General features: G+C 49.6%; 1 protein-coding gene across 1 annotated transcript; it reads left to right on the top strand.

Moving 5' to 3' along the window:
• Positions 1-811: 811 nt before the first annotated feature.
• LOC308609691 (granulocyte-macrophage colony-stimulating factor receptor subunit alpha-like) lies at positions 812-20,322 on the top strand (the record flags this gene model as incomplete). The annotated part of the gene is made up of 12 exons (XM_081223402.1): positions 812-848; positions 5,488-5,595; positions 6,047-6,189; positions 7,176-7,299; positions 10,573-10,702; positions 10,795-10,967; positions 13,210-13,343; positions 13,848-13,877; positions 14,576-14,711; positions 16,336-16,432; positions 18,238-18,319; positions 19,044-20,322. The coding sequence occupies 12 exons, from the start codon at positions 812-814 to the stop codon at positions 19,137-19,139; spliced, it is 1,290 nt and encodes a 429-aa protein (XP_081079528.1). The 3' UTR covers positions 19,140-20,322.
• Positions 20,323-24,882: the final 4,560 nt, after the last annotated feature.

Raw genomic sequence — 24,882 nt, 5'->3', positions numbered from 1 at the left:
GGCTCATCAGGGAAGCCACTTAAACATGGCAGGACTGAGCCTTCCCCCAGCTCCATCCCCTTTGCCAGTACCTCCTCTTTCCCTAACTCTGATCTGTACCAGCATTCCTGCATTTCTGAAGCCCCGAAGCCCCCGTTAGCTTGGGAGACATCATCTCTCCCTCACAGCCAGGATGTACTCCCCATGAAACCCCACCCCCGCTCTTGTCCAACCCCTCATGTGATGGACCCTCCTTGGGGACACCCAGTGCTGCGTTGGTGTCCCCAGCCCCCATGACCCTTCTGTTCAGCCTTGTCCCATCATGAGCTGGAAAGCCACTTCCTACCCACTCTGGCTGGTTTTAAATCCCTGGGATACTCAGGAACGTTCTGATGAATTGAATTGAATGGAACTGGGTTGGTTGTGAATGTGAGCAAGGGGGTGTCCTCCACCAAAGACATGAAGCCCCACCATGGTGGCCACTCTGTGAAGACCTGGTGAACTATCTGGTCCAACTCTTAGGAGGATGACCTTCTCCACGTCAATGATGAAAATGGGCAGTGACACGAGAGGCCCACCTGGTAGCTGGTCTGGGCAACCTCATGGGCCACCTGCTTGGACTTTAGGGAAGGTGACCTTCTCTGTATCTACGGTGAAGGGGGCAACTCCACCACGAAGGTTTCCCAATTCCTTGTAATGAGAAACACCACAGACGGGGGAGGAAATCAAGGAGGAAAAAAAAAAAGGAAGATATTGAGCTGAAACGTTCTCGTCGTGCAATCTGGGCACTTGCTTTCGGACGAGGAAGAGACTGAGTTATCAGATCGGCCAGATGTGGGAGCTTCAGGCAGCAGCATGGAGGAACACAGGTTGGCAGGGGCGAGCGTGGTACGGTGGGGTAGTCCGGTCCCCTTGATCCTGGGGTCCTCCAAAGTGTCAAGTCACTAGGGGACCTTTTCCTGCTTCTGTTGCTGCTCCGGGCAGCTGGCGCTTCAGGTGGGTGAGAACTTGAGGGTGGGCAATAAAAGCTTCTGGGTGAATGGCACCCAGGTGAAGATGGTTACCGGTGATGGGTACGTCTCGTAGCACGTGAAGCTGCATTTTAAGATCTGAATGAGTCCCGGGGAGTGAGCCAGCTTGCAGTGGGAGTTTGTGGAGTTCGCCGCACAAGCCTGTGCCTGGGACGCGGCTTGGATTTAGTCCAAAGGCTCGGGTGGGACGCCTTCGTGAAGCTGTGTGTCCTGCGGAGCGGGTAGCCTGGCCAGGTTACAGGTGCTGTTGAAGAGGGTGGCGTTGCATTCTGTGTCTGTGTGTTGCCCGATCACAGTGGTGCGTGGTATCCCCAGAACCACAGCGAGATCAAAACGCCAGCTTGTGCAGGGGTCACCCATGGACCCACGCCCCTGTAAGGTGTTTCCTGTGTGCCTCGAATGTGAGAGAGGTTGTTCTGAGACAAGGTCTTTCCAGCTGACATCTGTGGAAAGCTGAAATCTTTAAAAGAGGAAAGAAAACCCAGCCTGGTGAAAACCAAAAGAAGAGGGAAAGTGGGTACAAAAGGCAAAATATGGCATGATTCCATTTATAGGAAACAACCAGAATGGGCAAATCCACAGAGACAGAAAGTGGGTTCATGGTGTCCGGGGGCTGGGGGAGGGGGATGGGGAGTGACAGCTCATGGGGTTGGGGTCTCCTCTTGGAGGGATGAGAAGGTTCTGGAACCAGATAGAGGTGGTGGGATATACAACATTGCGAATGTGTTAAGTGCTGCTGAGCTGTACGCTTTCAAAGGGCAAATTTTATACCATGTGAATTTTGCCTCGACTTTAAAAAAAATCAAGGCAACAAATAAAGTAAAAGAATGAGATTTCACTGGGCTGCTTTGGTCTTCCAGCCACTTCTGTGCGGGTACCAGGAGCCGCCTCATAGGACGGGGGCGAGAATTAAACCAGGTTATGTCTGAACATGATATATCATAGCACTGATTATCTCACGCTCTGCAAGAATTGTCCTCTGGAGGTTTCTCAGCATCCTCGACCAAGAGCCGGGGGCTGCGATGAACTGATGATTGCAAGCAGCAACCTTTGGGTGGGTTTCTGTGTCCCTTTGTGGTGTGCGAGAACTCGGTTGTTTTTTTTTTTAAGTCAAGTTTACAGAAGTTTCTCGTTTTGCCCCATCATAATGAGCAAGAAGCCAAGGGAGTTTCAGCTGAGAGGAAGCTGAATGGGGAACCAGGCTGTAGGCTGTCGATCAGTCTAAGATAGTGTGTATCCTTGGGTGCCCGCTGCGTGTCCACCCCCCTCCCCAAGGCAGGGACGAAGCGAGACACTGAGGAGGAGAAAAGTGCACCCAGGAAGCTGACGGGACGGAGGGTCCGGTGATGAACGCAGGTGCTGTAACCACTGAGGACTAAGATGTTTGGACTGTGGCCCTTCTGCGGCCCATCCCCCGTCCTGTTAAGTGAAGCTCAGCTCAGACTGCAAGGGCATTGCACAAATTGCGGATGTGAAAATCAAGGCAAGGCAAGAGTCGCTGTGGGCGTGCACTGACCCAGGAAGGTCCTCACCCAGAGCCTCTGGGGTGCAGCTGGAGGGTGCCCCGGCCCCAGCACAGAGGATCGGGGACAAGACCCAGAGGAAAGCTGGGTGGTCCACGGTCCCGTTCGCAGGTGGAGGAAGCTGGGTGCTTTCCCACCGTGGGAGGAGGGCAGGAGATGTCAGTCAGGTGGGGAAGTTGGAACAGGTCTGGTCTGTGGCTTTTATTTCCTCTTTGATAGCAAGTGAGGTCCCAGGGGGCGGGGTGGGGGGAGTTGGGGGCAGGAATCTGAGGCTGGGTGCTTGTCTCCGGGTGTGCGGTGGCCCAGGTGTGCACACCTGAAAAAGGGAGTGGGTGGGGTCCTCCACTGTTGGGATCCAGCCAGGAGGAGATGGTGAAGGTTCAGGGAATCTATTTCCTTTCTCCCTCCCTCCCTCCCTCCTCCCTTCCCGGCTCCAATAGATGAGCCAGTCCAGCCTTCGACAGAGGAGGTGGGATAGGAGGCGCGTTCATGGAAACAGCGAATTAAACGTAGGAGGTGCTGGCGGCTTCTTAGCAGAGGCAGCTGGGGTGTGAGGAGAGGGTGTCCGGTGCTTGTGGAGCATCAGCAGGCTTGGGACACTCATGAACACGTCTCCGAGAGGGGGTGTCCAGGTGATCACAGGCCAGGGAGACTGCGCGTATGAAGGCAGCTGGGGTGCAGGGGAGGGTCTTTGCTGGTGGAGATGGCTCACGGAAGTCGGGAGGCCCCCCTTGTACAATAGATGCCAAAGTCACCCAGGGTGACACAGGCAAAGAGTGCAATGCCACTCTTTGGCACACAGGCCGCTTAGTTGCTCCGCGGCATGTGGGATCTTCCTGGACCAGGGCTCGAACCCATGTCCCCCGCATTGGCGGGCGGATTCTTAACCACTGCGCCACCAGGGAAGCCCCCCAAAGCATCTTATAATCACTGTGATGTGGTAGCCGTGGCTTCATGGGTCACCTGAGCCACGAATTCCACGTCCTGATCCCCGTATGGTTGACAGAAAACGTCCCCCAAAACACCTATGTCCTAATCCCTAGAAACTTTGGCTATGTTACCTTACATGACAGACAGGACTAAGTGCAAAGTATTGAGATGGGGGATTATTCTGGATTATCTGGTTGAGCTCAGTGTCATCACAAGTGTCCTTATAAGAGAGAGGCAGTGCTGTGATGATGAAGAGGCTGGACTAATGCACTTTGAAGATGGAGGGGGACCATGCACCCAGGAAGGAGGTGGCTTCCGGAAGCTGGAAAAGGCAAGGCAACACGTTCCCCTGTGGAGTTTTCACAGGGAAGCAGCTCTCTGCCAATTCCTTGATTTTACCCCAAAGGGACCCTGTCAGACTTCTGATCTCCAGCACTGCAAGAGATTAAGTGCGGAGTTTTTAAAATGCCAAGTCCGGGGCTTCCCTGGCGGCGCAGTGGTTAAGAATCCAGCCGCCAATGCAGGGGACGCGGGTTCGAGCCCTGGTCCGGGAAGATCCCACATGCCGCGGAGCAACTAAGCAGCCCATGCGCCACAACTCCTGAAGCCCACATACCTAGAGCCCGAGCTCCGCCACAAGAGAAGCCACCGCAGTGAGAAGCCCGCGCACCACAATGAAGAGTAGTCCCTGCTCGCTGCAACCAGAGAAAGCCCGCACGCAGCAACGAAGACCCAAAGTAGCCAAAAATAAATAATATAAATAAAAATAAATTTATCAAAAAATTAAAAAATAAAATGCCAAGTTTGTGGGAATTTGCTACAGGAGCACAAGGAAAGTAACACAGGCCACAGTTTTCTTGGGGGGCAGGAAAATCTCCCCGGTTTCCACGCTCCGTGGGGAGCTGTACATCCACGTCAGGCTCAGCCCCTACAAACTCATGACATCTGTCTGATTTTGTGTCTGTCTTTCTGCTCATTTATCAACTTCCCTCATCGGGTGTGAATAATGAAGGGATCAAAGTGTGTCAGAGAGAGAGTCTCCTAGCATAAAGATAATATAAATAAGGGTCAGAATGTCCTTAAGTATCAATATTATTTATAAAATTGTTCATATTCATACAAACATGACTTATTTCTCTATAATTCACATTATATATACAATTTTATATGAAGATATATAGTATAAATGAAGAGATAGATTTTATAATTAATACATAGGGGAATTATATAATAATGTATATATGTATATAAATGGCTCATATTTTCTTTACATAGACCATCCCTGCTATTCTGTTCCCAACTTCAGCAGCTGCTCCAGGGGCTATACCTGCTTTTAGCACAGTCTGCTCTGGAGAAATAATCCACTCAATTTGTAAAATGTGTATCCAGCGCCCTGATACCCATATGCTGGGGACACATTTCTGGGGATAGAGAAACAGCTATGGCTGGGGGCTTACAGTCTCTCAGGTCAGAGAGAAAGACACAGCACAGAGGGGTTCCCATCCACAGACTCTGATAACCACGCTGGAGACTCAGGGTTTGGGTTTCCCCAAATGCACTGCATGGAGCGACCCTCATCCTCAGGCTCTGGAGAAAGGATGCTGAAGGCTCAGGTGGAGGGTCTCCCAAGGGTCTCCCACTGCATGAAGGAGCCCCATCCTCGGGCGTGGTACATGGCTTTTCATTGCCTTTGACTTGGGAGTTATCCCCCCACCCCCCCACCCCTGCCACCAGGTTACAGACCAGGCAGGTGGGCAGCTTGCTCAAAGTGATTCGGAGGGTAACTGGGAAGACTGGACCTGGTGCTCAGGCTTGAGGACAGGTTCTTGGTTCTGGGGCCATCTCTGAGGTTTACTGAAGCCTGAGGACCCTCTGTCGCCAACAGTGACCCAGGATGGCCAGGTCACCATGCTGACCATCACCCTGGAGAGAGTCCTGTGTTTTTTCCCTGGACATCCCCCCAGGGAAACATCACTGGTCTCCATGTCCAGACCTCCATGAAAGCTGATTTTCTCTTCCCCCAGCACTTCCATGTCCTTCGGGCAGCCCCATGTGTGCCCTGGCGATGGCCATTCTGCTCTCCACGCTGCTGGTCCCCTCACTCCTCCTGACCCAGGAGCACTGGGATAAACGTATGAATGTGCTTGACCTCTTCCTGTTGCTCCCATTCCCACGACCCTGGGTTCTGGGGGACACATCCCAATGCCTGCATCTAATTTCATTTTATCCTCATATGCAACGGTCAACCAGCATCACGCCTCCTGTTGTGTTCCCCCCCCTTCTGGGGATGTGAATTCTCCCCCACCCATTCTGCAGACACAGGTGATGGTGGCCGACTCCCTTTACTATGGCAGGATCTGAATAAATAGCCTTTGCTGCTTCCTGCTTTGTTGACATCTCCCCTTGTAGAAAGGGCAGGAAGGAGAGGTGGGAAAGGGGTAGGGGGTGATGAGGATGTGAGAGGGGTAGGGGGACAGTGATTCCCAGACCTGATCTCTGCTCACAAGATGGGAGACGCCTTGGTTAAGGGAGAATGGAGACCGGAGAAGAGTAGTTTCTGACTCCTGAGGCTGTATGTTTCAGATCTTCCAACCGTGGAACAGAACTCCAGTCTAAATGTGAAGTTTGACCCAAAGATGACAAAATTAACTTGGGACTGCCAGGAAAACGCTACCTATGGGGAATGTGTGTTGATTCACAAGGAGAAAGGACAGATTAAAAAAAAGGTAAGATGGATTGGGTGTGCTCAGTCACTGGTCTTTGTAGAGCTCTCATCAAGCAGGACAAATAAGAAACATACGTGTGACATTGGGACACATCACAGACTCACGGTTCCAAGTGCACCAGCAAAGTGTTGCTCGTGTCCAACATGTGTCCAGAGGGCTGATTCCCTGAGAGAACCCCATTCCTCCCTCAGGCATCCCTATTCCAATTAACCTGGGGGCTCCTGGCTGCTTGCAATGGCAGCCTTTTGCTCAGTTGGTCCATCTGCAAGACTTAATCCTGAGAGAGAAATAGCATTAGCTCTGCCTGTTCAATGGAAATACAGTAAACAGACTGACTTGGATACAAGGTAAACATGACACCTGTGAGAGAACGGTGGGTATGAGATAGGACAAGAAAAGTCAATCCCATAAAAGAGAGTGTGAAGTTCCCATACAGTTTAAAGGGATGAGGGCTCTCATATTAAAAGGTGAGCTCTGGGACTTCCCTGGTGGCACAGCGGTTAAGAATCCGCCTGCCAATGCAGGAGACACGGGTTCGATCCCTGGTCCAGGAAGATCCCACATGCCGCAGAGCAACTAAGCCCATGCACCACAACTACTGAGCCTGCATGCCACAACTGCTGAAGCCCTCGCATCTAGGGCCTGTGCTCCACAACAAGAGAAGCCACCACCATGAGAAGCCTGCACACCGCAACAAAGAGGAGCCCCCACTCACCACAACTAGAGAAAAGCCTGCGCGCAGCAACGAACACCCAACGCGGCCAAACATAAATAAATAAAATAAATAAATTTATTTTTAAAAAAAAGGTGAGCTCTATTCTGACCTTCTGAACGCTGCTAGGTGGTGTCTTCCCAAAGAAGGTACCTGGGGGAGATGTCACAGAGGGAGGTGGATGTCATCACAGGGTCAGGGTAGGAGCAAACAACATCAGGATGTAACGAAAGAAGGCTGGTTCTTAATTCACTGACGGATGACATCTTTTCAGGTCAAAGACAACGAATGTCAGTGCACCTTTCAGGACTGTTCTCTCCATGGGGGAGTCACGCTCACTGTCGAAGTAAATATCAACCAAAGACGAATTTCAGAAACACTGGTCTACCTGAACCCAGGTAGGGAAAACATGGTGGTGATTCTTCTCCTCCCCACATGAGCATCAGGGTACATTCCCCCACTTTTTTCTGCTCTATGGAGATAGAATTGACACATAGGAATTGCATATATTTAAGATGTACATTTGGTGTTTTGTTTTGTTTTGTTAAATCTTTTTGGCCATGCTGCACAGCTTGTGGGATCTTAGTTCCCAAACCAGGGATTGAACGTGGGCCCTCAGCAGTGAGAGTGCACAGTCCTAACCACTGGACCCCCAGGGAAGTCCCACATTTGGTGTTTTGATGTATGTATACTTTGTGAAATGATTACCACAATTGAGCTATTAACGTATCCATCCTGTCATGTAGGTTTTTTTGTTTGTTTCTTTGTTTTTTTTTTTTGTGGTGAGAACCCTGGAGATCTACTCTCTTAGTGAATTTCAAGTGAACAATCCAGTATTTTAACTATAGTCACTATGTTGTACGTTAGATCCCTGGAACTTACTCATCTTATAGCTGGATATTTGTACCTTTTGACGAACATCTCCCCATTTTCCCCACCCTCCCCAGCGCCTGGAACCCCCATTCTATTCTGTGTTTCTATGAGTTTTCTTTAGATTCCACATATAAGTGAATCATATAGTATTTGTCTCTCTCTGTCTGACTTATTTCACTTAGCATAATACCCCCCAGGTCCATCCATGTTGTTGCAAATGGCAGAATTTCCTCCTTTTCATGGCTGAATAATATTCCTGTGTGTGTGTGTGTGTGTGTGTATCACATCTTCTTTATTCATTCATCTGTCCACACAAACACTTAGTTTATTTCCATATCTTGGCTTCTGTGAATAATTCTGCAGTGAACATGGGGGTGCAGATATCTCTTTGAGATCCAGATTTTATTTCCATGGAATATACACTCATAAAAAGGATCGCTGGATCATATGGTAATCCCACTTTTAATTTTGGGGGGAATCGCCACACTGTTTCCCATAGTGGCTGCACCAATTTACATCCCCACCAACAGGGCACGAGGGTTCCCTTTTCTCCACATCCTTGCCAACACTTGTTATTTCTTGTCTTTTTGATGAGAGCTATTCTGACAGGTGTGAGGTGATACCTCACTGTGGTTTTAATTTGCATTTCCCTGACAATTAGTGATGTTGAGCATCTTTTTAGGTACCTGTTGTACATTTGGATGTCTTCTTTGGAAAAACGTCTATTCAGATCCTTTGACTGTTTTTTAATCAGATTATTTGTTTTTTAAAAATTTGGTTTTTGCTATTGGGTTGCTTGAACTCTTTATATATTTTGGATATTAACTCCTTATCAGATACATATGGTTTGCAAATATTTTCTCCCATTGTATAGGTTGGCTTTCTGCTGTGTTGATTGTTTCCTTTGCTGTGCAGAAGTGTTTAGTTTGATCCAATTCTAGTTTTCTACTTTTGTTTTTGTTGCCTGTGCTTTTGGTGTTAAATCCAAAAAATCATTGCCAGGACCAATGTCAAGATGTTCTTTCCCTATGTTTTCTTCTAGGAGTTTTACCGGTTCAGATCTTATATTTAAGTCTTTAATCCATTTTGACTTGATTTCTGTATGTGGTGTGGGATAAGGAACCAATTTCATTCTTCTGCATGTGGATATGCAGTTGTCCCATCATCATTTAGTAAAGACACTAATCCTTTCTCCCTGGTGTGTTCTTGGCAGGTTTATCAAATATCAGTACACCATAAGTGTGGGGATTTATTTCTGGGCTCTCTAATCTGTTTCAGTTATCTCTATGTCTACATTTATGCCATCATAGTACAGTTTTAATTACTGTACCTTTGTAATATATCTTGGGATCAGGCAACATGAGGCTTCCAGCTTTGTTCTTCTTGCTCAACATGGTTTTCGCTATTTGGAGTCTTGTGGTTCCATACGAATTTTAGGACTGCTTTTTCTTTTCCTTTAAAGAATGTCATTGGGTTTTTGTTTGTTTGTTTCTTTGTTTGTTTTTTGCGGTACGTGGGCCTCTCACTGCTGTGGCCTCTCCCGCTGCGGAGCACAGGCTCCGGACGCGCAGGCCCAGCGACCATGGCTCATGGGCCCAGCCGCTCTGCAGCATGTGGGATCTTCCCAGACCAGGACACGAACCCACATCCCCTGCACCGGCAGGCGGACTCTCAACCACTGCACCACCAGTGAAGCCTATCATTAGGGTTTTGATAGGGGTCACATTGATCTATAGATCACTTTGGGTAGTATGGACATTTTAACACTATTAATTCTTTCAGTCCATTAACACAGGGTGTCTTTCCATTTATCTGTGTCTTTTTTCATTTCCCTCATCAATGTCTTGTAACATAGAACTTACAAGCCTTTCACCTCCTTGGTTAAGTGTATTCCTAGGTACATTACTCTTTTTGTTGCTATTGTAAATGAGATTTTTTTTTCTTAATTTCTGTTTCAGCTATGTCATTGTTACTGTGTGGAAATGCCACTGATTTGTGTATGTTGATATTGTATCCTGCAACTTTACTAAATGTATTAGTTTCAATAATTTTTTTTGTTTAGTCTTAGGGTTTTCTACGTATATGATCATATCATCTGCAAACAGAGATCATCTTACTTCTTTCTTTCTGATTTGAATAACTTTATTTCTTTTTCTTGTCTAATTGCTCTGGCTAGGACTTCAGGTACTATGTTAAATAGGAGTGTTGAGAGTGGGCATCCTTGTACAGTATCTTAGAGGAAACGCTTTCAGTTTTTCTCAATTGAGTATGACATTAGCTGTGGGATTTTCATATTTGGCCTTCATTGTGCTGAAGTAGATCCTTTTTATACCTATTTTGTTGAGAGTTTTTATCCTGAATGGATGTTGAATTTTGTCAAACACTTTTTCTGCATCTATTGAGATGATTATGTGGTTTATCACTTTCACTCTGTTAATGTGGTTCATCACATTGATTGATTTGCGTATGTTGAATCATTCTTACATCCCAGGGATAAATTTGACTTTTAACATGCTGTTGGATATGGTTTGCTAACATTTTGTTGGGGATTTTTACATCTATGCTTATTAGGGATATTGGCCTGTAATTTTCTTTTCTTGTGTCTTTTTCTGGCTTTGGTATCAGAGTGATGAGTGATGCTGACCTCAGAAAATGAGTTTAGAGGTGTTCCCTCTTCTTCTCTTCTTGGGAAGAGTTTGAGAAGAATTGGTATTGATTCTTCTTTGAACCATGAAGCCATCCGGTCCATCCCCCTTTAAACTCCACATACAAATTATTTTGTTTCTGTCTCTTCCCAGGTGCGGAGGGCACAGCTGCCCAAAACTTCTCCTGTCTTATCTACAATGCGGATTTCATGAACTGCACCTGGGCCAAGGGCCAAGCAGCGCCCAATGACGTTCAATATTTTTTGTATATAAGAGGCTCAAAGTAAGTGTTGACCTCATGTAGACAACCCTGAGAAATACAGTGAAGAAAGAAATATGCCCTGATTATCCTCTGAACACTTTGGAATCTTACAGGAAAAAAATCGAAAGAGAATGTCCTTGTTACCTAAAAGACTCGGGAACCCATGTGGGATGTCACCTCCAAGACCTCTCGGGATTAACTTCGTACAGTTACTTCCTGGTTAACGGTACCAGCCAAGAAACAGGAATCCAGTTCTTCGATTCGGTTTTGTTGTTAAAAGAAATAGGTGAGAGCAACCACCTGTGATTTAACCACTGCCTAGTAGGTCCGACAGAATTTGCGTTGAAATCTGCGTAAGTTTCCTGGAGATGCTGTAACAAATGACTACAAACTGGGAGGCTTAAAACAATGGAAATGTATTCTCTTGCAGTTCTGGAGGCCAGAAATCCAAAATCAAGGCATTGACAGGGTTAGTTCCTTCTGGACTGTCTGAAAGAACTTCTGCTCCCATGCCTCTTTCCTAGCTTCTGGTGATGGCCAGGAGTCCTTGGCTTATGGATGCATCATTTTAATCTCTGTCCACATGTCCATCTTCCTGGTATATCACGAATCTCCCTTCCTTCCTTTTATACAGACACCAGTCATTGGATTTAGAGCTCACCTTATTCAGAATGACCTCATCTCAAGATCCTTAATTACTCAATCAAACATGTCCACAAATTAGAGAGACAACCACCCGAGAAGAGCAGGCATGGTAGCTCCAGACCCTTTGCCCATGCCTTGCCCTATGCATCTCTTCTGTCTGTCTGCTCCTGAGTTATGTCCTTTTATCGTAAAACAGTGATCTAGTAAGTAAAATGTTTCCTGAGTTCTGTGAGCTTCTCTTGCAAATTAATCAAACCCACGGAGGAGGTCAGGGGAACCTTTGATCTATAGCAGGTCAGTTGGAAGCACAGGTGATGACCTGGATTTGGGATTGACATCTGAAGTGGGAGGACTGAGCCCTTCACCTGTGGAATCTGACGCTACCTCCAGGTAGATAGTGCCAGAATTGAGTTGAATTGTAGGACACCAAGCTGGTGTCAGAGAATTGCTTGGTGGTGTTGGGGGTCAGAGGGAAGTCCCACACATCAGAAGTGGGTGCAGAATCCTCAGTCCAGATCACAATGATGGGCCCGAAGAGTTATATCCCTTACTTTGTTCTGAGCTGGAAAATCCAGTGTAAGTATCTTAGGGATAGAGCATCTCACCTCTAAAGTTAAAGACGATCAGATCTACTCGAGGTGGATGTGGAGTCCATGAGATTCACAGTCACAAGAGAAGCTTCACACAGCCAAGCTGTCCAAACAGACCTTCAAAGGTTCCAACAACCGAATTGAGTCTCAGCTTTTAGAATGGAACAGACGCCCATCAGAATGCAGTCAGATACAGAACTTCCATCCTGTTGATTGCTGGCATGCACCGTCATGGGGTCACTCTTTGGATATCTGTTCAACGATGAAGGCCACTAAAGTTCCTTGACCTTTTCAAACATGCATCAACTCCCCCATTTGGAAACCATAACTTTGCTAGCTCCACGTGGACCCGATTCCTCCAAGCCCCCATCTTTCCCTCCTTCCCTCCCTTTGGGTAACCTGCTACAAGGACAAGTGTACACCCAGGTGCATCTGCCCAGATGCCACCCCCTCTTTCTCTCCGTAGGATCTGACATTCCAAGCCCCTCCACCCATCCTGGACCACTGTGAAGTCACGGCTTCGTCTTCTTTCTCTTCTTTCTACCGCTCTGCTGCAGGCTGGTCTCTGGAAGATACTCCCCTATGCCAAACAATGTCTTCTCTTGAACGCCAGCCCCCTCCTTCTACCTGCAGGCTCCCTGACCCCATAAGATAGTCCAGGCCTCTTAAGGCTAAAAACATCTCAAACCAGCCTCTCTCCTGCCCTCCAGACCCATCACCACCTACCTCCTCAGGTCCTCTGTTTTAAACTTTTTATTTATTTTTGGCTGTGTTGGGTCTTCATGGCTGCACGTGGGCTTTCTCTAGTTGCGGGGGTTACTCTTTGTTATGGCGCACAGGCTTCTCATTGCGGTGGCTTCTCTTGTCGTGGAGCACGTGCTCCATGCGCGCGGTCTTCAGTAGTTGTGGCGCGTGGGCTTCAGTAGTTGTGGCTCACAGGCTTTAGAGCACAGGCTCAGTAATTGTGGCTCATGGGCTTAGTTGCTCTGCGGCATGTGGGATCTTCCCAGACCAGGGCTCGAACCCGTGTCCCCTGCATCAGCAGGTGGATTCTTAACCACTGCACCACCAAGGAAGTCTCCCCAGGTCTTCTTGAACCCAAACTTCCTCCCTTCTGCACATGGTGGCCTGATGATTCATCATCTTCCCCAAGAGCCAACACTCAGACCCACCCTTGCCTCCCGGTGACCTTGGTGAGCTACCATCAATGTTGGGAAGGCAGAACTGGGTCTCCTCTCTGTGGTCCAGGGGAAGCATTCTGGGTTAGAGGTGTCTGCTGGGTTCTCATTACAGAGCAATACAACCCCCCCACCAATATCACCGTGCACTGCAACGAATCACACTGCTTCATCCGGTGGGAAAAGCCCAGGACCCGAAAAACACTGTCCATCAGGGAGTTCCAGTACCAGCTGGACATCCAGAGACAGGTGAGTGGACACTGCTCCAAGCAGGGCACCATGCCTCAAGAAGCTTGGCAGCCACCCCCATGACCCACCGTGAGAATGTGGGGCACATGAGGTGGGCTCAGAATGGGTGAACATCTGGGAAAATTCAGGGTCTGCTCCAAGCCCACCTGCACCCAGTGTAGACAAGGAGGAACCCTCTCCCTATGTCCACCTGCACCCAGTGCAGACAAGGAGGAACCTCTGCTCCAAGCCCACCTGAATTCTTATTAGTATCCATTTCCAGCTGAGGTTCTAGAAGGAGCCATGAACAGGGGCACCCTCCCTCCTGTGGACATGTTCCATCCTTCTATGTGGAGTCCACTGTAGGTTAGGGGGGACAAAAGGAGCTCAACCCTTTGTTGGGCCCTGACTGTTACGGTTTTTCCTGACTGCACTCAAAGGGAGAGATTGGATGATAACTATGAAAAACCTTCAAAATGGAGAGAAATAAACATTCTATTTTGGTTTGGGTTTTTTTTTTTCTAGAGTAATACCGGAAGCGGTAGAAATCAACTGGTGAGTTACAACTCTGACCCAAAATATCACCCTTGTAGCTTAAGTGTACAATGTTGGGCAATGTACACATGCCAACTGCAAACTTGGTCCAGTGGTGGCCAGGATGGGGACGGGGTAAAAACCAGAGGATGGAGGTTCCCTAGAGTACCGTCCAGTCAGTGATATAGGGGCACCCCCCAGTAGCCCCCTGGATGGGGTCTCCCTCTTCTATCCATGTTCATCAAGGAAATATTCCTTGGAGTGTCAAGGAGATGATATCTTCTTCCAAAATTCCGCTCGAGGTTGATCATCACAGTACTTTTCGTTGATCTTTTCTAAGTTTCACCACCACTCTGACCTCAGTATCCTCCTCTGTCCGATGAGGAAGTTGAACTTCGCCCTCTTAACATCCTTTACAGGGACATTAGCCATCCATGGGTTCGTTCATATCCACTGTAGCTCTTGAATCATTTCTGCTTCTATACTTATGATCCTAGCAACCCCAGGAGTGGTTACTCGGAAAATGGCAGAATCACTCATTGTCATTATTCCCTTAAGCATTCCTCCCAAGTTCTCAGGACGTAAAGTACCACATTCATGTCCAGATTGGGAGGGTGTGGCTTTGAATCTTTCACTTCAGTTGGGCAACTGAAAAGACACCCTCACTCTGTTTCTCAACACAGGCAACAACTCTGTCTAACTTTCTGTTTTCTCCAAAGATTGTGGTGTCCGGTGACTCGGGGAATAAATACAGCTTTCCGAGACCAGGGTTCAGAGCCAAACATACCGTGAAGATCAGGACGGCAGATGCCCGGAAAGCCCACTGGGGTGCCTGGAGTCAGCCAGCTGAGTTTGGTACGTGTCCAAAGATCATCACTGGACAGATCCTGGCATCCTGAATTCATCTCTGAGCCATTCTGGGAGGGGTTCCTGTCCACCGGCCCCTGCAACACTGTTCCCCTGGCAACAGCAAGGGCTCATGAGAGGGACCCTTTAAGAATAACTAAGAGCCTTCCTAAGCCTCCGCCCCACCAGGAAATGACCCATCCCTCCTGGTCACGCCAGACAGCCATCACGGTCCACCTCTGGTCAGGATACAGCTCACATCCAAACTGGCTCTGTTTCTTTCTAATCGGGGGAGGGCTAGCGTGACAGATTTTTTTTTTTTTTTTTTTTTTTTTTTTTTGCGGTACGCGGGCCTCTCACTGTCGTGGCCTCTCCCGTTGTGGAGCACAGGCTCCGGACGCGCAGGCTCAGCGGCCATGGCTCACGGGCCCAGCCACTCCACGGCATGTGGGATCTTCCCGGACCGGGGCACGAACCCGTGTCCCCTGCATCGGCAGGCAGACTCCCAACCACTGTGCCACCAGGGAAGCCCTAGCCTGACAGATTTTACTGCCTTCCTCCTTCTAACTTTGATTAGTTGGCAAGAATATAATGGTTTGGCCCTAAAGCCAATCTGATACTTAAGAGTCTACCTTCCCTTATATGCAGTCTCAAACACCTTCAGTGTTTTAGCAAGCATAGCATGCATACGTTGTTGTTTTTTTTTTCTGATCCAAGATCAATGCCTTTGATACATGCCGGTGTAGAATTTATGAAATGAAATAAGGATTCAGCAATATTTCATAAGCTGGAAGGGACAGCTGAGTGCAATACGGAATTGATTTGCCATCTTGCATTTGTCAGTGGGTTCTTAGCCGTGACACCAAAAGCAGGAAAGATAAAAGAAAAAAATAGGTAAACCGGACTTCATCAAAAATGAAAACTCTTGTGCATCAAAGGACACGCTCAAGACAGTGAAAAAACAACCCATGAAAGGGGAGAAAATATTTCAAATCATTTGAGTAGGGCCAAGCCTCCAAAGCATAAAAAGTATTCTGAGAAACCAAGAACAAAAACACTGACAACCCACTTTAAAAATGGGTTTAAAATATGCCCCCCGCACCACCAACAAAATAAGAATAGACAAAAAGAATAGACCTTTCCCGGAATAGAGCTCTAAACAGACTTGGCTGACATCCATGTGACTTTTTTTGGTTTCATTTCCCCTCCAGAATATGCACTTTTGACAATTAACATATTGCTTTAAAAAAAAATAATGTACCGTAAAGAGCACTTATTCTAAATGACATGCGAAATTAAAGCTTAAGAATAGATGGGACGCAATTTTGTTTAAAACCGCACACCTGGAAATGTGTATTCATCCTTTTTTGGTCCGTTTTTAAATTGAATTCTCGGTCTTTGGGTTGCTGTGTCTTAAAATCACTTTATGTGTTTTGGACGTGATCCCGGGGTCGTGTTGTCTCACGAACATCTTTTTGTGAAAGTTGCAGGACTGGGTCCTTTCTTTAGATGTCCGTCCTGCTCTGGGCATGTTTCCTCCTCCGTGAGCTAGTGAGGACATAAGCTGGCTGAGTGGTGACCGCTCATGCCCCGGCCCCCGGCGTACTTGGCGTGTTCCCCTCTCACTCCCCAGGCTCTGCGGAACCAGAATCCAGCCTGCTGCATGTCTACCTGCTGGTGGTCCTGGGGACCCTTGTCTGTGGCTTGATCGTCAGCTGCCTTTTCAAAAGGTAACCCCAGGTCGTCCTAGGTGGGCATCCCGGTGGTCAGCGGAGGGGGCCGGTGTTTATTCCAAAGGCAGCCCCAATCGGCTGGCAAAAAAGAGAGGGCAGCCTGCAAACATCCCAGGGTGTGAGTTTTCTGGAGGAAAACTTGTCTGGAAAAAGGGAAGGAAGTTGGAGAGATGGAAAAACACACAGGAGAGAAAGAGCTCTGATGCTCCATCCATCAGTGGCAGGCGGGCTGGCAACCAGCAAGGGTCTTTCCTGCCCCCAGACTCCTGCCGGGCACCCCTCACAGCTCTTTTGTGCTCCGAGTTCTGCCTGCCTTCAGCCCCTGGAGCTTCTGGGGTTCTCAGAATGTCTCTCCTCCTCTGACTTTCATTTCCCCCAGCACAAGTTATTCAGCCCTGGCTCCCAGACCACTGCAATCAGCCTGTCCACGGGCACCTCTGCAGACATCTTTCCTGTTGTGTGACCCTGGCATCATGCAGGGTCTGTGACCACCGGGCAAATGCTTTGCAATGAACATGTAGACTAAAGTTGCATGCATATGGCATGATGCACTCTGCAAAGCATGGGGAGATTTTGCACCTGGAGACCCTCCTGCAGGATGTGGGGATGCTGTGGGAGTCCACCTGCGGCCCCTGTCCTGATGCCCCTGTCTTGGTTGGGCGTCCTGTGCTAAATGTCCCCCAGGACCAGGCGAGACACTGGTCTGCCTTGTGAAAGCAACTGAGAGGCACCCCTGTTCCCAGGGACACTGGACCTGGGAGCAAAGAGGCGTTTGGGCAGCCCGGTCACTGGCTGTGGTAACAGGGACAGATCTCATGTTTTACACGGAAGACTTATCTTAAAGGAAAGCTGTGTGAGTTTCCTGTAGCTGCCGGAACCAGTGACCACAAGCCAGAGGCTTAAAACCACAGGCATCCATCCTCCTCCAGTCCTGGAGACCAGACCTCTGAGGTCAAGGTGTCCCAGGGTCACGGTCCCTCCAGGGGCTCCAGGGGAGGGTCCTTCCCGCCTCTTCCAGCTTCTGGGGGCTCCAGGCATCCCTGGGCTTGTGGCCGCATCCCTCCCGTCTCTGACTCTGTCTTCACGGGGCTTCTCCTCTGTGTCTGTGTCTCTCCTCTTCTGTGTCTTAGAAGGACCCTGTCATTGGATGTGGGGCCACCCTCCTCCAGGGGGACCTCATCTCAGACCCTTCACTGCATCACACCTACAAAGACCCCGTTTCCACATAAATTCCCACTCCCAGGTTTCAGGGGTCAGGAGTTGAATATATCTTTGGAGGCTACCTTTCAACTCAGTACAACCTCTCCTGATGATGTCACAGGACTGGAGGTACCATTCGTGTGGTGAGAAAGAAAATAAACGCCCCTGTGAACATGCAGCAGGACTAGGGTGCTGCGGGACCATGGAATATGCTGGTTAAAAGATAGCATTGAAAATACGTGACATCCACAGAAGGCGGCCCAATCTGGAACCCGTGGGTTTCAAGGTTGGATAAGCCTCCTGGTCTTTAAACACCAGAGACCCCAGACTCCTCCAAGCTGCTGGAGACTGGACATGTTCCCCACTCCCATCCCTGGGCCCAAGGGAGTGAGTGAAGGTTCTAGAAAGACCCTCACAGAGTCTATCATTTTCTCCATGGTCTAAGCCTGGAGTTGGTCCTTCTGTGATTCTGAAAGGAAATTGTTCTGAAGAAATGAGCCTGGATGGCGTGTTTGCACATGACATGACAACATGTCCCCTTTGGGTGCAGGAAGGAAATTGGACGTCTAGATCTTCTCTTCACACATTTCTTGTCTCACCAGGTTCCTAGGGACGCACAGGTTATTCCCGCCAATTCCACAGATCAAAGATAAATTGAACGATAACCATCAAATCGACCACGAGGTACATATGGGGTGGGGGGCAAACCAGGATGGAGAAGAGGGAACAGTGACCCCAGAATCTCAACTGTGTCCACCCAAAGGGGTCCACAGGAAGTGGCTGCCATCCCGTGTCCTGCTCCCTGGCCTTCTCAGGAGTCAGGGACGGGGGTTTTACCTGCGAGCTGTGTCTGGGGAAATTGGGTGGGGGGAGAGGAGAGACGGAAGATGGGGAAAGAGAAAGAGAGAGGTGGAGGCAGACTGAAAGGGTTCTGACCAGACCTCCGGGAGGGGACAGATCCAGACAGGATGAAAAAGGACAAGGGACAAGGGACACCCCCATACGTGAGACTGCCCTTGGGTGCACCCATCACGTCTGCCTCTCCGTGGGGCGGGGGCTACGTCTACCGACTCCGCTGTCTGGCATCATATCCCCCAGCTCTCAGCTTGCTCACCCCCTTTCTTGAGCTGGGCATCTCTCCTCTCAGGAGCACCGATCCACACCCTCTCCGGGCCCCTGGGACCTCCAGGGTCCCGCCCACCCCAGGGGGCCAAGATGAGCCACGTCCCCCTCCCCCTGAGCTCCGGGTGGCCCTAGCGTGTGTGGTACCCTAGGCTCAGATGTCCCTCCCACAAGCTCATCTGCCAGCTACAAGATCTGACACAGAGAGCCGTCTCCGATTTCTAGCTAAACCCCCCGTGGCCACTGCTCACGGGGCTCCTGACACCCCCATCCTTCTCCCCATCAGATCCTCTGGGAGAAGTTTACACATGATGTGGGAAAAGGTGACAAGGAAGAGGTCTTAGCCGTGGAAGAAGTCACAGAAGCCCCAGCGAATGCGTGAATTCCAGATGTCTATATCCCCGGGGCTTTCTGGAAGTTGGTTTTTTTACAGTTTCTTTTAATGTTTTTTCAATGTTTTGCTTAATTTTTTTGAATGTAGGTTTTCTTTTGTTTGTTTGTTTGTTTGCGGTATGTGGGCCTCTCACTGCTGTGGCCTCTCCCGTTGCGGAGCACAGGCTCCGGACGCGCAGGCTCAGTGGCCATGGCTCACGGGCCCAGCCGCTCCGCAGCATGTGGGATCTTCCCGGACTGGGGCACGAACCCGTGTCCCCTGCATCGGCAGGCGGACTCCCAACCACTGCACCACCAGAGAAGCCCTGAATGTAGCTTTTAAAAATTGTTTTGAGCATTTTTCTACCTTTCTGTTTTGTTTCGTTTTTTTACTCTAAAAAATAATGTGATGTTTTGCAAAGATGCTTTGTAGTTGGAGGGATGTTTCGAGGCCCGTCGATCCTGACCACGTGATGCGCCTTCCAGCTCCTCCAGGGAAACACCATCCCTTCCTCACAGGGAGGGGTCCGAGCTGCTGCTGGCTGCTGGGGCTGGGATGAGGGTCTGTGCCGCCGCCCGCTTCCACTGGCAGAAGATTTACATCCTCTTTTTTTCTCTACTGGCTGCAGTTTAGAAAGGAATAACTGTCCAGTGGCTGCTCTAACAGGACCACAATTACTGAGTCGACACAGAGGGTGCCTACTTGTTATAGCCTGTAAGCCCTCCTGCCTGCTTCTTATAAGGGATGCTTGTGGATTATGTCACACCCACCTGGGTAATCCAGGACCAAGTCCCCATCTCGAGATCTAGGACTTAGTCACATCTGTAAAGTCCCTTCTGTCAGAAGGCAACATTTTTATAGGGTCCAGGTATTAGGATGTGGACCTCTTTGGGGACATGATTCTGTGCACCACACAGAGCCCAAGGAGGGAAGCTTGGTTGAGCGGCTGTGATGGGCGAGCTCAGAGCCGCCCTCACTCCCCCGAATTCGCACCTGACACCCTGGGCTCTGTGTCCCCTCCCCATACCTGGCCTGTGCATCCCTCCGATCTGATTGGATCCTAAGTCAAAACCAGCTGAGTTACATGCTTTATCATAAACCAGCAAAGTCTGTTTTCAATTCCAGTCTTTGCCTGAGTCCCGTGAGCAGTTTTAGCAAATTATCAACCCTGCGGAGGCGGGTCATGGGAAGCCCTGATTTATAGCCAGTCGGTCGGAAGTCCGGGCTGCCCGGGACTCCCAACTGGGGGTCTGAAGGGAGTAAGGTCTGGAGTCTTGAGGGGCCGGTTGTAGGTGTTGGAAAATGGCCCAGAAGAATGCACACACCCACATGAAAGACACAGCAGCTGAGCATTTTACGGCACAGATGTCACATCTCAAGAGAAATGAGTTATTTATGTCTGTGAGTCTGTTTCTGCTTTGTATATAAATTCATTTATTTTTTAGATTCCAAAGTGATGATTACCAAAGGAGAAAGGAAGTGGGGGAGGGGATAAATTGAGTTTAGGATTAAGAGATACAAACTACTATACATAAAATTGATAAGCAATGATTTACTTTGTAACACAGGGAACAATATTCAATATCTTGTAATAGAGTGGAAAATAATCTGAAAATATATATATATATATAATTGAATCACTTTGTTGTACACCTGAAACCAACACAACATTGTAAATCAACTAGACTCCCATATAAAATAAACATTAAAAAAGAAACTAAGGTCATTCTAATGGAAAAAAACGAGTTCTTGGACTGATGCCCCAGGCACTCAGCACCTAACGCCCCTGTATCTTTCTGTGGCCCCGGTGGTGATAGGCTCAGGCTGCAGGTGCCTGCCCGTCTCTGCCACCCAGGAGGCCCAGCCTGGACCCTCCTGGTGACTGTGTGGTTTGCACAGTGGTGCCCCTGTGCTCACACGAGGGGTCAGCGGCTGCAGAGGCAGACTTTCAGGAACTTGCAGGCCAGAGCATTGCCCAACAGGATGTGTGAGGTTGGCACAGCTGGGGTGGTGGGACTGGTCCCAGTGACACCAGCCGCCTCCCCGGCATCCTCTCCCCGTGGGAGGGCAGAGGGCGAGCATGTGCTTCCTGGGGACCCCTCTCGGGGCAGCTGTGCAGCTGCCTAAGTTGCAGCCTTAAATAGACAGTTGAGGCACTCGGTCAGCAGAGACTGACCTGGCACAGGTTCACACGCCGGGCTCTGTCCTAGGATCACGGGGTACCAAGGGGCACTGGAAGGGGGAGACTGAAGAAAACTCACGCCCCGATGGAGCTCCCCTCCTGCTGAGGCAGCCGACCACTGGACAGCAGGGAAAGCCGTGGACAGCGTGTGAGTGACATGTTCCGGGGGCAGAGGGGAGACAGGGCCGTGTGTGGCCTTGGAGGGGCTGCCAGGGAAGGATCCTAGGAAATGTGGTATCCAAGGAGAGCCATGGCCTGATGGGGAACTCTGAAGCATGTCCCAGGGATGATCTCACTTTGGCATGAACCCTCTCCACGGGGTTCTAAAAGAAGGACTTTAGTCCTTCTTTTGGGCTGGAATTTCAGACAGGAGCTGACGCTGCCATCATGAGTCAGAATTCCTTCTTCTCTGGGAAACCGCGGCGTTTGCTGTTAAGACCGTCACCTGATTAGATGAGGCCCGCCACCATATGGCGCATCTTCTCTTTACTTCAAGTCAGCTGGTTGTGGACTTGAGTCACACTTAGCAAACACCTTCCCAGCCACCCCCAGGTAAGTGTTTGAATGAGTGGGGCTGTCACCTGGACATCCGGACACACGAACTGACCACCACAGGAATATTTACAGCAAGTGGACACTGCGACATGTCCTCACATGGGGCCGTCCAGGCTCCGGTGGGTCCCTGTGCTCTTCCTGGAGACTGCCCACCAGGAAGATGGACACCTGCCCCCAACAACTGTACCCCCAGCACCTGTCCCCTCCCACGGCATTTGCTCCTGACAAAACCCCAGGGAAAAAAATTGCATGTCCACGTCCTGAAGCGACCTCCCAGCTCCTGCACATGACTTCAGAGGCATGGAGTCCCCCTAAATTGGTTCACCGAGGGAAAAAAAAGTCCTGATTTCAAGCATTCGCAGATTCTTGTGGAGTAAAGGTTCCCAGTGCAGCTACCAAGGGCTTGACAGCAGCTCCCAAATCTCCTGGATGGTCAAGGTGACCTCAGATCCGGTACCAGGGGGCTGCAGCTCACCCCCACTTCACGAGGAGAAGCACTGCTGATGTTCCCATCCACCTACCCGCCTGTAAGATCAAGCACGTGAGCCGGGAAACTCACCTCTCCTTTATTTCTCCAGTGCATCACCCCCTCACTCCCAAGTGCCCCAGGTCCCATCCTATGGGCCATTCCTTCAGGTCAAGACCTGTCATCAGAAAGGAAGTGCGCCCAGAAGCCTGAGAGACTAGACTGCCCTCCCCAATGACCAGACGTCCGTCTGCCCATCCGAGGGCCAGGGTAGAGGAGGGGATATCTGTGCAGTGGGAGTGTAGCAACAGCATCAGGGCACACACCGGGTTGAGAGGGGACAAAGGAACTCGAAATTTCCTTCCGCTTTGAAATTTTGCCCTAGAGTGGTCCAGATGGGGAAAAAAAATTCTATGAACAGAAAAAAAACAACTTCTGGTAACAGCTATCCAACAGCAAACAGTGGGTACAGGGCCATGCAGAGGACATGGTGAACTAGAGACATTTTATTTTTAGGATTCTTTCTATTCCACTCTTCTTCTCCATTCTTTCTTAACATCTTGACTTCCTGCATTTATGAGCAGATCCATATCAGTCATTACCACTTTAGTATGAATTTGCAAAACGCCTCCCAGACAGGCGCATTTTATTCTAAGTCCCTGTTAAAGGAATTTAAATTCAGGGGGATGAGGGGCTGGACACATTTTTTGTTGTTGTTCAGGAGATGTTTTCAGTGGCCCCGAAATAACACCATGAGAAAGAGTTGGTGAAATCGTCATCTGGAAGATCAGGAACCCTCACAAACTTCTCTCTCTCTGATTGATTGGTCTCTGCAAAGCCCCCTCCCTGGGTCATGCACACGAAGCGCCCTGATTGTCAAGGGCTCCTGGGAGACTGGTCCAGCTCTGCCCTCTTATGGGGACTTCAAGCTAGAAATCATTTTCACCAAGGCCACACAAACTTAGTCAAGGTGAAGATGCTGGGGCCATGTGAGAAGTGTGTTGCTGTGAACACCCAGATTTCAACTTATTTAAAATAGAGAATACCTGTCCATACAGGTAAACAGGCAGACCTTGGAGGTGCTGTGGATTTGGTTCCAGACCATCGCAATAAATCGAGTAGTTCCATAAAGTGAGTCACTTGAATTTTTTGGTTTCCCAGTATATTCCCCTGTATGTATACACCACATCTCCTTCAACCAATCATCTGGTGATGATGCCGCATTTTATTTTATTTTATTTTTTAAAATTTTATTGGCCATACTGCATGGCATGTGGGATCTTCCCCAACCAGAGATCAAACCCATGCCCCCTGCACTGGACTTTCAGGAAAGTCTTTTTTTTTTTTTGGCAATGATGCTGTATTTTAATCACAGGGCAGCCTTCCCTATGGGCTGCAGTGCCCAAGGCCCACCTCCCCTCTGTCCATCCTGACCCTCCTTCTGCTCCACCTGGGCTGGGGGCCACGGCAGGGGCTGGGGACCACGGCAGAGGCCATGGGATGTGCCACTGGGGATGGCGGGGACTGGGCCCCAGTCATGGTTGCCATGATTGTCTTTGCAGCCCATGCTCCTTGGAGCTTCTTTACCTTGACAACAGGGGCCCTACCTCCACCTGCTTCTGGGGAGAAGCATCCATCACACACCTGGGCTGAGGTGTCTATCAGCATCCAGCTCACGCGCCCAGGTGGCTCCTGTGCAGTCACGTGGTCGACGAAGTCTTGTGAAGGTGTAACAGGGACGAGCCAATTCTGACTCCACGTTGGATCTGTTTCTTTCACTTTAACCCTTGCTTCCCGCTGCTTTTGTTCACGAAAAGGATACTGTCTATACACAGTGGTCTGCCTCGGGGAACCCTGCCGCTCTGCCTGGATGTTAAACCGAAGTGTCTTTGTTCAGGGAAGCATCCGGACCCTGCCCACCTGCGGCTGGCTGCAAGAAAGAAGAAATGAACGCACCCCCTCCCCGAGGCTGGCCATTCCAGGGGATATTTGCAAAGCTTACGGCCTTTTTACTTTACTTCCTCATCTCCTCCCCCTCTCTGTGCTATAAAAGAAACTGGCATCCAAACCCCGATAAGATGGTCTTTTTGAGACACTCGTCTGCCATCTTTTCAGGCTGCCGGCTTTACAAATAAAGTCGTACCTCGTTTTCAGGCAGAGCGCGCTTGGACTCAGAAACACCTTGTAGTTGAGGGTGAGCTCTCAGCCCCGTGCTGGGGGGAAAGGGTTCTCCCAGGAAAAACTAAAGTTGGGCAAGCGCTGACTCTCGTGGAGGCCGGAGAGGGGATTCCGGGTGTCTTCACGTGCACAGGCAGGGCAAGGGGTCTCCAGATGCTGCCAGGGATCAGGGAGCAAGGGCAGTGATGGCTGGGTGGGGGGGAAATGGGGACCTTTGGAGGAGAATCTGAGTCTGGATGTACAGGCGGGAGGGCCGGGGTGGGGGGAAGCATGGACAGTGTCCTGGGTTGGCAGCGGCAAATGACCGCAGACCTGGGGGCGAAACACCACAGGCGTCCATCCTCCCCCAGTCCTGGGGACCAGACGTCTGA

This window comes from Mesoplodon bidens, assembly GCF_964165515.1.
Source record: "Mesoplodon bidens genome assembly, chromosome: Y".
Lineage (NCBI taxonomy): Eukaryota > Metazoa > Chordata > Mammalia > Artiodactyla > Ziphiidae > Mesoplodon > Mesoplodon bidens.
The sequence above is the reverse complement of the archived record's forward strand: the minus strand, read 5'-3'. Positions and strand labels throughout refer to the sequence as shown.